Source organism: Triplophysa dalaica, chromosome 16 (assembly GCF_015846415.1).
Source record: "Triplophysa dalaica isolate WHDGS20190420 chromosome 16, ASM1584641v1, whole genome shotgun sequence".
In the NCBI taxonomy this organism is placed as follows: domain Eukaryota; kingdom Metazoa; phylum Chordata; class Actinopteri; order Cypriniformes; family Nemacheilidae; genus Triplophysa; species Triplophysa dalaica.
In genome coordinates, this window is record NC_079557.1 from 1599198 (window position 1) to 1613876 (window position 14679).

The 14679-nt window shown below is 36.5% G+C and overlaps 1 protein-coding gene across 1 annotated transcript; it reads right to left on the reverse strand.

Annotated features, from left to right (window-relative positions):
- Positions 1-10512: 10512 nt before the first annotated feature.
- On the reverse strand, positions 10513-13243 carry il21 (interleukin 21). The gene is made up of 6 exons (XM_056770396.1): positions 13109-13243; positions 12985-13029; positions 11584-11700; positions 11438-11473; positions 11245-11328; positions 10513-10924 (listed from the first exon to the last, which is right to left on the reverse strand). Exons 1-6 carry the CDS (start codon positions 13241-13243, stop codon positions 10904-10906), a joined length of 438 nt encoding a protein of 145 aa, XP_056626374.1. The 3' UTR covers positions 10513-10903.
- Positions 13244-14679: the final 1436 nt, after the last annotated feature.

Below are 14679 nucleotides of genomic sequence, written 5' to 3' on the forward strand. Positions count from 1 at the left end.
GGGCATTAGAAAGAGTGTAGAAAGAGCGATGTCTTATTTATTACATAAAATAAAATGTCTGAGGATTTTAAGTATTGAAAGAAGGATAAAAGTCAGGCAGGAGCAAGGACCTGCGTTAATATAATAAAGTCTTTCCAGCAGAGACGCGTTAGGACCTGTACTGAGACTTTTAGCAGAGATACTCGTAGATATCTATGGAGATAGTTTCCAGCAGAGAGTCGTTGGAGAGAAAGATCGTCTTAAAATCACCCCCGATGAGGTCGTTTTTATCCAAATAAATATGTTAGTTACATTGAGAACCCATAACGGTTCATTACGTAAGGTCTTTATACACCTCTGAAGAAATAGTTTTGTATATTATATTGCATTTCTGTCAAAAGATCCTCCCAAAAACCCCGTATTGTTCCTTTAAAATATCAGAAGTGATACTGGTTTGTAAAAGGTGAGTAATTTTTTTTTTTAATTTTTTGGGTGATCTTTCAATGCAGGGCTTTTTCAAACAAAACACGTTTAATATTCACAACTATTCATTGAAGCAAAAGCTGTTCTGCAAGAAATTGTGAATAATCCGAAGCAAAAAAGCAAAGTTCTAGGTTGGTTTGTGGGTAAGCATACACACAAAGACGTAGAATGGAGAAATGGTGAAAGATGGTTTTGATCTGTAACAGAATGTTGGTGAATATCGGTGTTACATAGTGTGTGTTTTAGTGACATGAGTGTTGTTATACACATCTGTTAGCAAGTGTTTTCACTGTCAATTGAGGCTTTCCTCTCTTGACTCGACTGTGGTGGAGAAAGTGTTAACCTCCGTTCAATCACAGTCTCCACGGTTTTTAACCATTCAAAATATTTATCATTCAAACAATGTCATGATCACATTTTGTGTGCTCTGCTTGCGCATGTAATGCGTCATAATCTTCTTTCGGTTAAATTTTTATAGGACCTACTAATCCTGCTGATCTCTGAAGATAGGCCGTTAAACGCCACCCGCGCACCATTTCTGGAAACTCCTCCATGTATTTCTATGGGATGCTCCGTGATCCTCAGATTGCTTGAGAATATTTTCCCTTATATCTTGAGAGGAGATTAGTTGAATATTATTAACAGATCTTGTTTTCATTCCGCCACTCAGAATTGAATTGAGAATCGATCCAGAGTAAAATCAAGGAGGTTTGGTTTCATTTATTCTTATTCATTTTTTTACTCTTTCATCATTGATTCACCCACAAAATACGTCATTTTGAAGAACGTTGATAACCCAGCAACACAGATCCTGATTGCCTTCCGTAGTATGAACACAAACCATTCAGAATATCCTTTTGGTTATTTGAAACTCCGTTAGCCAATCGCAGATCAAAGAGAGCTACACAATTGAATCAGTTCTCTTTTGCTCGAGGCATGTGAATAAACCCAACCTGAGATACTCGTTCTAACATCATCTTTACCAAGCAATATACCAACATCTAATCCCCGTCATTATCTTATTTTAACACACTCTAAAAACACATTTTGTGTGTTTGAGTTGAGGACAACACATATATTTCGTGGGACAACGCATTTTCTCTCAGAAATCAACACAGTGTGTATTGAAAGTAACACACAACTTGTTAAGAAATAACACTAAATGTGTAGAAATTAGGTTCAAACAAAACTAAATTTAGCATAACTCTTGATTTGACCTGGCGGGAGGTGAGGGACTGTGCTTAGTAAAAGTGAGAGAGAAGGACAGGGAAAAGCCCTCTGCTGAGTTTTGGATGATGGTGGTGTTGCTCATCTTATGGTGCTGTTGTCATGGAAACCCATCGCTCAGCACCTCAGGGTTCCCTGTGAGTGTTTGATGCAGATTTTAATCTCTCGCAATCTTTACATATACGTCAGAATCCCACTGACTGTTCCGTTTCAAAAGAAATAAGTGGAAAAATGGGTGCTAGATGGATTATTTCCCCTCTAAAGTTTGACCACATGAAAGACAAAAAGTAAAATCGATGTGTTAATTCTTATAAGGAGGTCAGCCGTACATCTGCTCACTCAAGTAAAAATATTCTTTTAGTTTTAATGTATGCGAATCACAGCCAATCCCGCTGATCTTCAAAGATGACGCTGAAAGAAAAAGTTTTATTACAAAATGTTGTGCAATGAGAATCTTACATGGATGCGTAGCTGGTCTAGCCACAGGTTTCTTACATATTTTTTAGTAGATATGCATCAAAAATTAAATATTCAGTGAATGAAACAGGCAGCCTTAATACATCTTTTTAGTTAATTTTTGAGAATGTAAAGATTATTTGTGAAGACATTTCACTCAAATTATCAAAATATCCCAAAAATAGGACTTATTTTTCATAAACTATTCCCAGAAATTGGAGAGGAATTATATTAGATCTCACATAAAAAAAGAGTCGGACATCTGACAAATGTCTCAAATTTGTCAAGTCTACAATCTACATTCATTTAGACCTCCATACTCTTCATGTGTGTGAACAATTACACTCTCATTTGTGTATCTTTTGATTTCTCCTTCGAAACATTTGAGATTCTTCTATGCGTTCATGTCACCACAGAGATTTAAAGCTCAGGATGTGTTTATCCAAAGGGACCTTTGGTATATTTAAGCTATATAAGTTTTAGTAGTTTAGTAGTTCCCTGGAAATCAAACCCACAACCTTTTCTGCTGATTGCTCAACCAATTTACGTTTTATTGTAGATTTGTTTATATAATCTGACGTAATGGTGTTTTAAACATGTGTGTCATAACTAGGCTAACAGGATGTGATTTGACATGTTCTCATTGGATAAAACCTGAGTGAGGGTCTCAGGACTGCAGTGTTCAGACGTGATAGAAAGAAACTGGGTTGTGGTCTGAAAACTCCTTTTTGTGATTATTTGTGTGAGATTGATTATCAAACCCACATACTTGCGTCATGTTGAACTACATGAACTATGGAAAGATGGCACGGTCAGAACAAGAAAGGGAAATTGTGGTTTTCACAAATGTTTGAGTCATAATCATGAATCGTGCGGTAATTTAATAGTTATAGGAATTTGTGGGACACTCATGTATGGTCAGTCCTCAGTTGGGACATATTGTGGTGATGAGTAACCTAACAGTCAAAACTTCACACAAGGATATGTATATAAAGAGATCAGAAATGAGTGTCATCATTTATTCACACTTATGTCATTCCAAACTTTTTTCCTCTGCAGAACACAAAAGAAGATATTTTGAAGAACATTAATAAAACATTGACTAAACATCTTTTGTGTTCCACAAAAGAGTCATATAGGTTTCAATGACGTGAGGACGAATGAATGATGATAGAAGTTTTTTTTATAGAGGATACACTTAAAAATAAAGGTGCTTGGAAGGTTCTTAACAGCTATGCAATAGAACAGGAGTGTCCAAAGTCTAGCTTAGTTTAGCTTCAACCCTAATCAAACACACCTGAACAGCTAATCAAGGTCTCACAAAGCAGACTAGAATCTTTCAAACAGGAGCCAAGTTGGAGCTAAACTCTGCAGGACTGTGGCCCTCCAGGACCAACATTGGTCACCCCTGCCATAGAAGAACCATTTTTGCTTCCACAAAGAACCATTCAGTCAAAGGTTCTTTAAAGGACCATCTCCTTTTTACTTTTTAATAATCTGAAGAATTAATTTTTTCGTCACAAAGAACGTTTTTGGAAACAGAATGATTCTTCATATTATTTTCAGATGACCTTCAACTTTTTGGTGACTTGGGTAATCTTTCCCTACTCCTACTATTTTATTTTAGCTCAGGTTTCAACACCGTTTGTCACAAGCTGTTACTCAACAGAGATTGAGATTGGCATCTCAGGAGTAACGTCATCTTGGTTCCACTCCTATTTGGCGGACGATCAAAACTACATTTCCATGCATAAATATAAATCTCCCATGGTCTTACTCAAACAGAGTGTTCCACAGGGCTCAGTTCTTGGGCCGTTACTATTTATTATTTACATTATGTCAAATTATCCACCGCCATGGTTTTCAGTAGCACTGCTAAACGGACGATATTCAAATTTATACCTCCCGCCGACCTGACCTCCTGTTTCAGGAGTCTTTTTCTTTTTCAATTTTGTTGTCATGCATTTATGAGCTAAAAGCTTGGATAACTCAAATTTTCTTGACTAAAAGAGAAGTCTTACTTGTTGGTATACTCTTAAGTGGGAATCAGTGATGGGTCGCACATAAGCTCCGGGTCACGCCCTCACATGTCCTGACAGCATGTGAGCATGTTCTAGGCATGCAGAGAAGCTCTTTGGATGTGAGGATTTCAGAAGGGCTTCTGCGGTTCTCTGTGACCTTGATATTGTCATCTCTGTACTCCAGTACTGAATCAGTATCTGACCAGATGCAGAAGAATGGCTGTCCACCTGAATTCCCCCAGCTGGAAATCACACACTGCTGTTGTTTAAAACTCACACACCTGCTGAGAAAGGCTTTCTGCAGCTGCCAGTTGTGGCTAACCACATTTCATGAGTTTGCATCAGGTCACGAATGTTTTTGTTTGTTTCTGTGTTTTTATTTTTCAGCGATAGAACCTGATAACATTTCAGGTGTTTCTTACCACAGAAAATTTTACCCGGCTGTGAACGCAAGGCACTCCGGATTCAAATGGTGTTGTGTAAGCATAAAACACGCCTCTGGGGAGTTTTTCAAAAATTTCAACCTTATGCATTGTTGTGATCTCTACAGCTTTGCAAAAATGTGCTGTTTTGCTGACTAATGTGGTGTATATGCTTTACCAAATTCAAGTTTGACCATGTCTCATGTTGTTGCAGATCTGTGCTGTAAGATTTTCTGAATGTGTGGATGAATCACAAGATTTGGACGCGGTTCACATAACAAAAATTAACTTTAATGGATCTGGCAGGTGCTGACATTTCGAACAGTGTATTTCAAATGAAGCTGTTGATATGTCTCTTATTGTTTTTTTAAGTAATAATTGTATTTTATTCACATGTTTACACAGATCAATAAGCACACCTGGATTCCTGAATGGACTCATGCATGTTTTCATCATGATTTGAAATTCTTCTGGATGTAAACTCATTCCTCTGATGGAAGACATTCCTGAAGTGGAGAAAAAAATGCTTTTAAAATTGTGAAATGTGTCATTTCCTCCTTGGCTGTATCCGAGATGACTCTCTTGAAATGCCGAGCTATGTATAACCCAGACATGTTTACAGGGCAGATCGGCCCCCTGTGTCAACAGCTACTGTAAGTCACCGGAGAAACTAACATCACATTTAATAAGGAGGCTATTAAATTGGCAAACCTGCCCCTCGATGTCATTTGTTCAGGCCCGGCTCCAGATATGAGATGAAAGGAGGGCAAAGTGATTTTCAAGGTGGGCGGAAATGGGGGGGGGAGTAACTTTTTATACGGAATAAATCTTGCCTCAAACTATTTACTATAATCAAACTATTTACAAAATAACTATTTAGCTTTTAGAATCATTCTCACGTCTAGTATTAATATTTTATAACATTTAGATTTTTATATACATATTTTTGTACATTTATTTTTAATTTGACAATTAAGTAACTTTAGATTTGATGAAAACATAAAAATAGCTATTCGTATCGCTGTAATATTCACCACATTAACTTTCTGCTCATTTTAGAGACGTCTGTCACAAACTCATCCATTTCCAGTGCCTGTGTTATTTCTTTTTAAGGAACTAAAAGTACACATTTTTTCCTCTCATGAAGCATTGTTTGGTGGAATGGTGTCAAAACTATCACCCGTTGGGTAATCTGCTAATATTTAATGTGAAGGGTGGAATAATATTCGTCTGTGATCTGGGGTTGGGAGTGGAAGGAACTGTGAATGTGGTCAGAGTTATGTGGTCAATAGGGCAAGAGAGGCGGTTAGGAGCTTCCTGACTGCCTGGTGGATGAAGCTCTCCTTAGTCTGGTCCTGACTTGGAGACCCTGCAGTCTCCTCCCTGATGGCAGCAGCCTGAAGAAATGATGTGTTGGGAAGGTGAGATCACCTGACATGCAGAGGGCTTTGCGGATGAGATGAGCTCCATAAATATTTGATTAGTGATTTGGTATAATTTTACTGAAAAGGTAAATCTATTTATATCACATGAGTAATAAAGGCTATTTTTAACACATTTTGCATAAATCAAAACACATCTCACAAATCCCTAATTGAATAAAGTATAGCTACTAACAATATTTTAGGGGATTCACTCTTGGTTGTCTCCCCCCCCCGAAACTCTGACATATTTAGTTAGTACATCATGTTTAAAAATGCATTAATCAGGAATCCTAATATTTTGTTGCTTTTTGCGTGACAAAATAAATGTTTTTGTCTACATCAGTCATCAAAATCATGTGGCTTGCATCATCATTTGATCATTAAAACATCATGAATATAATGTCTCGCGAGATGTTGCGAAAAGCTTTCCAGTGTATGTTACACTACTACTTTTTAAGGTTATATCTTTATTTATTCTATATTTGGCTAACATGTGTTTTTCATTTTTGATACAATACAAATAAAGTGCTCTAAAAATAAATCTGACTTGACTCTATGATTACATATAATTTCGTAGTAAAATGTATTGTTACATATTTTATTGGGGAAAACTCCAGAGTTATATATTTTGTAAAACTGCTTTTTATCTCATAATCAGAAAGACCACATTAATAAACGGTATATGTTTGCACTTGCTAAGTGTGTCCCATCGGGTTAGAAATACTTAATGCTCACTTGGGATCTTCACGCCTAGTAGAACACTTGGGCCAAAAACAGTATGTCATGAAAGCAGTCAATATTGTATGCAATATTAATTATGTAAAATGTCTGAATTCTAAAACAATATCACACCAGTGGATGATATTGAAAAGAAGTTCATCAGACTTAAATCAAGTTTTTCTTGTGGTTTTTACAGTTCGCTTAACACTTTCAAATACCACATTAATACAATTTACCACACAAAGATCACAGAGTTTGATGTCAAACACAAAGCTGCGTAAACAATCTGTAATTTTTAAAGCGCAGCCAAGTCTGTCTACATTTCTTTCCTTGTATGAAAAGAAAAAATTAATTTCTCTCTAAAGAAATCATTGAGGTTTGAGATGATGTCAAGAAGTCAATGATTGGATAGCTTGACATTCATTGGCTGAATGGATGTTTTCTTGCTGCTTTGATCAAGGTTTTATGATTTAAATTCACTGACACATCACTGGTTCATGTTACTTTATTAGTACCCACTACCCATAGATAAATTTGCTTTGCATTGGATAATCTGTCATGACACACTTTTTACGAACAACACTGACAGATCGCAGTTTAATAAATGTGATAAGAGTTATCCAAATTCCATTCCATTTTCTACCGCTTATCCGAACTACCTCGGGTCACGGGGAGCCTGCGCCTATCTCAGGAGTCATCGGGCATCAAGGCAGGATACACCCTGGATGGAGTGCCAACCCATCGCAGGGCAGTTATCCAAATTAAAATGAAAAAATAATGACTGACGATATGAATAGTGCTTTAGCCCTCTGTACATCTCATTTTGACAGGTATAGTGGGTGAGGCATTTATTTAAACAAAATAGAAATATTGTGGATTAATGGTCAATTGAGGAAGAGATGGGGGGGGGGGGGGGGTGATGGAGTGATTAAAACAAGAACAAATCTGCCTATGATGAGAAAATTCAACTTAAATTGATTCCCTTAAACTGGTGGTTGGAAATGAATTATTTTACAGTACAGATAATAATAGTGTTAATAGTGACTGTTTTCACAGTCGTGTGACCACTAGGGTCGGGGATTTTGCCCGAATGGACGCAGTTTTGACCTTTCTAAGGGGCGGCGCGTTGACGCACCTGCAGCAGCGAGTGACGTAAATACGCAGCTGTTCGCAATACATTGAGGTGCGTTGGGTTTTTTATTCAGTTTGGTCACACATCTGTGTGGATTTGAGGGTTGACATTGTTTAAAACCTGAAAACAACCTGTGTACTAAAGTGACTTCACCTGTTGTGTTTGGGGGCATACCGTTAGATAGGTCGTTCAATGACTGTGATCATGATGTGCGGATCGATGCTGTGCTTGTTGTTGAAATGGTATGTTTTAAAATGACATATTTTGCTTTCATCTAAAGCTCACCACGTGTTTTATATGATCAAATGTGGTGTTATGATACAATAAAATCAGAAGTTAAAATCAATTTCTAGTTCTGGAATATAAACCCTATTGTGGCTGGATTTACACCCGTATTGCCTTCTCTCGTCAGCAGAGGGCGCTCGTGCTTCACTTTTCTGTACCAGACGACCTGCGGTCACATATGTTGAGTGTTCTTCACTATAAAGACAAGGGATTATTAGATGTGTTAATCACCCTGCTATAAAAATAGAATGGAATAAAAATGACAATGTTTAGAAATTCTAATGGTTTCCATTTGCTACAACTGTCATTATGAATCATCAGCTGTTTACGTTTAACACCATTCAAAATTCCTTAAAGTAGTGTTTTTGGGGTTTTCTTCAAGTAACATTAAATGGTTTTGTGTTGGTTTCCAACCTTTAACCTCCCACTACCTAATTTTCCATTTTCCATTGGATTATAATAATACAATTCTTATTATTCCTATTAAATTAATGAACATTTTTGTAATTTCTATGAAAATGTCTGTTGTTTTTCCAGGGCATGGGTATTTTCATTGTAATGAAATTTATATAGGTATGGTACTTTTACATGTCTATGTTTTTTTCAGACATGTACATTATTCCTTTAGCACACTCTTTCATCCATAGCAATTTACACATGAGTGTTTACTAATACTAGAAATATGTTTACAAGTAGACAGTCTTTTTTTATTTTTGGCAATGTTAAATGGGGTAAATTTAGTAAAGTTAAGCATTAGTGTTAGGAAGAGGTGTGTCTTCTGTTTTTAAAGTTTTATTTAGCTGGCAGGCTAAATTTGGAGTGTTTGATGCTTTGGATGCCTTTACCATTTTTTTTAAAGCACTAAGTAAATGACAATAGTTCTCATGTTTTGTCAATGACAACTGATGCTGGTGGAAAACAATTGACCCTTCAACTGTTGCTGTGATACGCAGATACCACTTGTGTGCATGAGCATAAGATGCACACTGACTTGTGTTATTAGTTAAAAATACACTTTGTGATGTTAAATTGTAAAATGCATACTGTAAGCTTTTCTATTTATTTGATCAATTAAGGTGTTTTATTTACATTTGTAATGCAACATCGTAAACTATTTTAAATACTGTATACATCATAATGTAATGTGGCCAGTAGATTACAGGTTTATACTATGACAGAGGGATTATGTTATTTTGGAATCATGTAACGTAACCTAAATATAAACATTTTCTTTAAACAAACATATCTCAAACATGGAAAAAAAGGACATGTAGAATTTACTTAAAAAAATCCTTGTAACAATTTGTAAGAATATTTTTAAGGAAAATGTGCTGCTATAATTCATGTACAATTAACTAATAAAAATATAGTAAATTCTACTCATTAAATATATTTAGTATTTTTTAAAATATTAAGTTAGTATTACTTGTATAAAAACGTGTCTAAATCAAACTTCAAGGTTCACTTACTTTCGTATTGAAATATACTATTTTCAAACAGTCAAATCTGTAGAATTATAGGGTTTTATTGCACAACGCAAAACAAAATATTTTTACTGAACAACACTTAAAATGACAGTTAATCTGGAAAATAAATCTGACTAATGCAGTCAGATGCAAAACATGCTGGGAACTACAGATCAACTACCACGGTATTTATATATTCTCAACACAAAATAAACAAGTAAACTTAATTTGACCAATTTAAATGGGTTTAACATATAAACAGTTAGTTGGATTTACTTAATAATTTGTTCAATTAAAATTCCTCAAGCTAAATAATTAAAATCTTAACAACCAAAATTAGTAGATTTTATTCCCAAAATGTTTACATTATTTGAACAATTTTTTGTTAAAAACAAGAACATCATTCTATTACAGTTAGTAGATTTAATAATTTATTTTCATAAAATCTGCTATTGTTTTTTCAGTGATTAATTCTGTAGTGAACTAAAACATAACTGCCAGTCAAAAACTGAATGCGGTCTGATTAATACATAATGAGTCATGTTTTTTAGACGAACACACGTGGATAATCCTCTCATGAAGTTAGTTAAATATGAGTGTGTATGTAATGTAGGCAACTTTGAAAAAGCTCATATATGAACCTAAATCAATTTTTATATTTCTGCTATTGCTTAATTTTTAATTGGCTTACTAATTGTATATACTAATACTATATTAATGAGTAAAGATGTCATAATAGGCCTACAGAATGAGTAGATTTTGAGATGCACAGACATAGCCATGATGTAAATATGAAGAATTTTTTTATTATCAAATAAATATCATCCAAAAAACAATACATACATCTCATTGTGAGATATCAGGTTTAGATACACATAGATCTATAAAATGGTTTTCCAGACGGAGGTTAAGGTTAAACGTGTTTTGAGAATGCATGATGCTGTTAAAGATCTTATCTTTTAAAGAGCACTTGTGTTTTTTTGCATCGGGCCTCATGTTGGGCAGGGAAACCACCGTACAGTTTCTTTCCAGGAATGGTTTTAAGACATGGGTTGTGTTATCTCGACGCAAGGTGGTGCTACAGACTTTTCATTCAAATCAACAAGATCTAAACATTTGCTTCCCTGTTCCCAAAAACAACAATCCAAGAACAGATCTCCTGGTGGAAATAATCACGAAAATGTTCAATAAATAAGTAATAAATAGGGTAGCAGGGTCTCGGAGCAGCGGTGCAGTTTGGAGACTCTGCTGTGGTAGTGTCATGTACACTTTCTCACTGTACTCATCTCTATTGCAGTCTGACGAAGATCTAGAAAAAGAAGAAAGTGTGCCGTTCGTTATCTCATTGCAGAACATATTCCAGGTAAAACACCACACGGATGATCACAGTGAATCTCAAGAAAACCCCAAATCAAAGCAAATTAAAATTGATTTAATACACTGAGTGTTTGTCATTGTAACATGCTTTATTGGACAAACCAAACCAAATGTTCAAGTGTTAATAGTTATTAAAGGAAGCTTTACTGTCCTCAAGAATATTCTTATTTCTTTCTTTTGATTTGGGGTGAAGGATTTTCTTAGGAAGATTATAAAGACTGGCATTGTTGCAGATTTAGTTTTTCTACTAACCTTTTGCAGAAGAGTTTGAAAGTTCTCTAAATAGGTGACTCCTTCAACCATCGGGTACATGTTACAGGGTTTGCACTGGGCTTTCTGAAACACACAAATACACATAGACGTTAGAAAACTGTGTTGGGATATTTCATTCTTACGTAGACATTTCTGAATGTGCAGTTATTTTTGCTTCAGCTTTGTTTCTCACCTCTGTCTCGTTGCTGCAGCTGGACACTTTATTGAGCTGTAAAAGAAAGCAATGAACACATGAGTGAAAAGACCTTTGGTGTGATGTTGATATAAACAAATGTGATTTAAATACATGCAATACAGACATAGACATAATTCACTTACAATAGTTTTGGTTTTGAGAAGGTCTCTGTGAATCACTTTCTGTGCCATTTTGTTATTGACGGGAAGGTAAATCACTTTGGATGCGAAGCATTTGAGAGCCGATGCAATGCAACAATCCTGTTCAGAAAAAACAAACAAAAACAAAATTTTTAACACATTTATACTTTTATCTTTAATAGTTTTATAGTCAGATGAGGGATGATATATCTGTGCTCCGAGTACTCAAGTGTTCTCTGGAACTACTGTGAAAGCTCTCTCTCTCTCTCTCTCTCTCGCTCTCTCTCTTTCTCTTTCTCTCTCGCTCTCTCTTTCTCTCTCTCTCTCTTTCAATTTCTTTCTCTCTCTCTTTCAATTTCTTTCTCTCTCTCTCTCTCTCTCTCTCTCTCTCTATATATATATATATATATATATATATATATCTCTTTCAATTTCAATTTATGTGGGGAGCTGGCTTGCGTACAAATAGTTCATGTATACAAACGAAAAGAAAGATAATGATAGTAATAAAATAAAATAAAAACTGTGATATATGTAGTGCAATTTAACATGGTTTATAATATATGACAATGTATAAAAAGTCCTTTTTAAACAAGGATAGCAGAAGTAGCAGAATATAGGAATATACGGTAATAAAAAGTTATGTCTCTCTCTCTCTCTTTGTGTGTCAGTACTGGTTGCAGAAATCTATGCATCTCAACAACAGTAAATTTCCCTTCTGCTTTTAACGCTTTTACAGAAACTGAGGAAACCCAAATTGTTTTCAAAACTTCTGCTTTACAATAATACACAGCAAAAAGGTTTCATTTAAATATTTGAACTCAAAATTTTCTTTTGTTAAATAGATCAAAACTGAATTGGAATCATAAATGAAAATAATTCAAACGTAAAAACAAAGTTGTGTGTATGATTCTACAGCTAAACTCTCAAACATCTCTGACTCTCAGAGTGACTGTTGTCATATTACTCATCAGATTTCACATAAAGAAAGCGCCTTTTCCTGACTTGATGCTTTCTCGCCGTGCAACATTACTTGAATTTGTTCTAAAACCAGAATTTACAAAAATAGAGAGAGGGTGTTTGTCAGAAAAACTATGACAGAGATTCTGCGATAAGGAGATTTGTGTTTCTGTCTGCCTCGAGTTCATTGAAAAGTGGATCGTTTGAACGAAATCCACCCACATATTCTGTCCTGTAAATCTTGGATTAATAAATCTGTTGCACGTTGTACGAGTGAAACCAGGCCGTTAGAAAAGGTGGGCTGTATAAAAATGAGTTGAATCACGTTTACTGATTCACTGAGTCATGCACAAACCGCTGTCAAACAATAAACATAATGATGCGCCCGCATCAGACGTTCAGACTTTCGCGTTCACTGCATCTCGAGTTTTAAGTTTTTCTTACCTTCATGTCATTGACGGTGGGCGAGTTGATCATTATGTCAGTGACCTGGTTTAGACAAAAAAAGAAAAGTCAGTGTCGCTCACCACTAAAGACAGAATGTGCAGAACATCAGAAAGCGTCTTACCGTTCCTCTGCTATATTCCTTCTCCAACTTCTTGAGTTCTTTCATAGCTTTTCTGATGGTGAGGATGGTTGCAGACTCCTCGGCCGCCGCTACAACCAAGCACGTCACTGCCAACAGAACACACACAAACTTCATGTTTAACCTGGTAAAAGCAGCTCTGTGTTTTCTCTAATGCTTTGTCCTTCATACTGTCGACAGGTAGAGATTCACCTTTATATCCTTCAGGACCCAGGAAAACCGCTTTCTCGTGGAGATTGGAAAACTAGAGGGACGGACATAATGAGTTTTTCTTTTCCACTGGCCTCCGTCACTACTGTCAGTCGAGAGAGATGTAATCGAGAGCCCCGTGCGTGGGGGTGTACGGATGCAGCGTGTGTGTGTGTATGTGTTTCTGTTTGTGTGCACGCCTGTGTGTGTGTATGAACCTGACCCAGACTTTCTGCACACTTGGCAGGAAACTACAAAATGCTGTCAGTTCCTCTCTCATTCTGAATCAGCATTAGAGCCGTGTGTGAGAGAGACTTCATCAACTAAATGGATATGAAAAGGTGCTTTTCTTTGTGGCTTCCCACAAACCATATTGATTATAGACAAAAACAGGAAGTTTAATGTACTTTTTGTCTTTTGCGAGATAATAATAGCTCAGAGTAGTATCTCGGACTATTGGAAACGAAATATTCACACATCGTCTCAGATGCCGGACACAGAGACGTTGACATGGCAAAGTTGTAGAAAGCACAGGTGTTCCTCACGTTTAGCACACGGATGTGGGTGTTTGCGTGTTAATGCATTGGTGGCCGCAGTATCGTGACATTTTTTTAAAGACCCGATCTCAGAATAGGAAATGAGGTCATGCGTTTGGGCATGTGAAACAGATCCTCCTCCGGCCAATCAGAAGACTCGGTTCGTGCCGAACAGGAAATTGTGGGTAGCGGTTGTTGGATGTCGTATCCATAGTGTCACTGTGGCGGGGGAAGGCCCCAGTGACCCCCGGACCGGGGATGAAGTTGCGCTGGGGATTCCTCCAGTCTCGAAGTGACACTCTCTAAGATCATGGAAGACGAGTTGTGTTTTGGTGAAAACGAAATGATTCAGAAGTTTCCTATTTCAGTTATGTCAAGAGCTCGATGATTTCCCTTCACCTGGAAAACAAGTTGTATGTGCGTGTGGTTGGGGGGGTCTAAAGGTGAAATTGCATAAATTAAATTGGTCTTGTTCCAAATAATCGGAGTTGTGTCTGTGAGTGAGATAGAAAGAGAGAGATGGGCAGATTGATGATGTCTGTGGCTGATGATGTAAACCCCAACGTTTTGTGTCAGAGGTGTGAGAAGAGATATTAGGGCAGTGTGACAAGAATACAGCACCATTTTTGGTAGTTTGGGAGCCATGACATCAACGCTCAAGGAGAGGCGGATTTGTAAAGTCTATCCTCCACAGTTCACATGCTCTGCCAATGATTAAAGACCCAAAAATAAAAATTCTGTCATCATTTATTCATCCTCATTGACTCTTTCTTCAATGGAACACAAATGAAGATATTTTGAGAAATGTCTCAGTGGTTTTGTGTTCGT

What these genes read in the sequence shown, in the direction of transcription:
- il21 (XM_056770396.1), bottom strand. Translation starts at nt 13,243, where the DNA reads ATGAAGTTTGTGTGTGTTCTGTTGGCAGTGACGTGCTTGGTTGTAGCG. An exon ending in TTCTCAAAACCAAAACTATT is followed by an intron (nt 11,474 to 11,583) that starts GTAAGTGAATTA and finishes TTTCTTTTACAG; the next exon opens with CTCAATAAAGTGTCCAGCTG. An exon ending in TTCAAACTCTTCTGCAAAAG is followed by an intron (nt 10,925 to 11,244) that starts GTTAGTAGAAAA and finishes TTCTTTTTCTAG; the next exon opens with ATCTTCGTCAGACTGCAATA.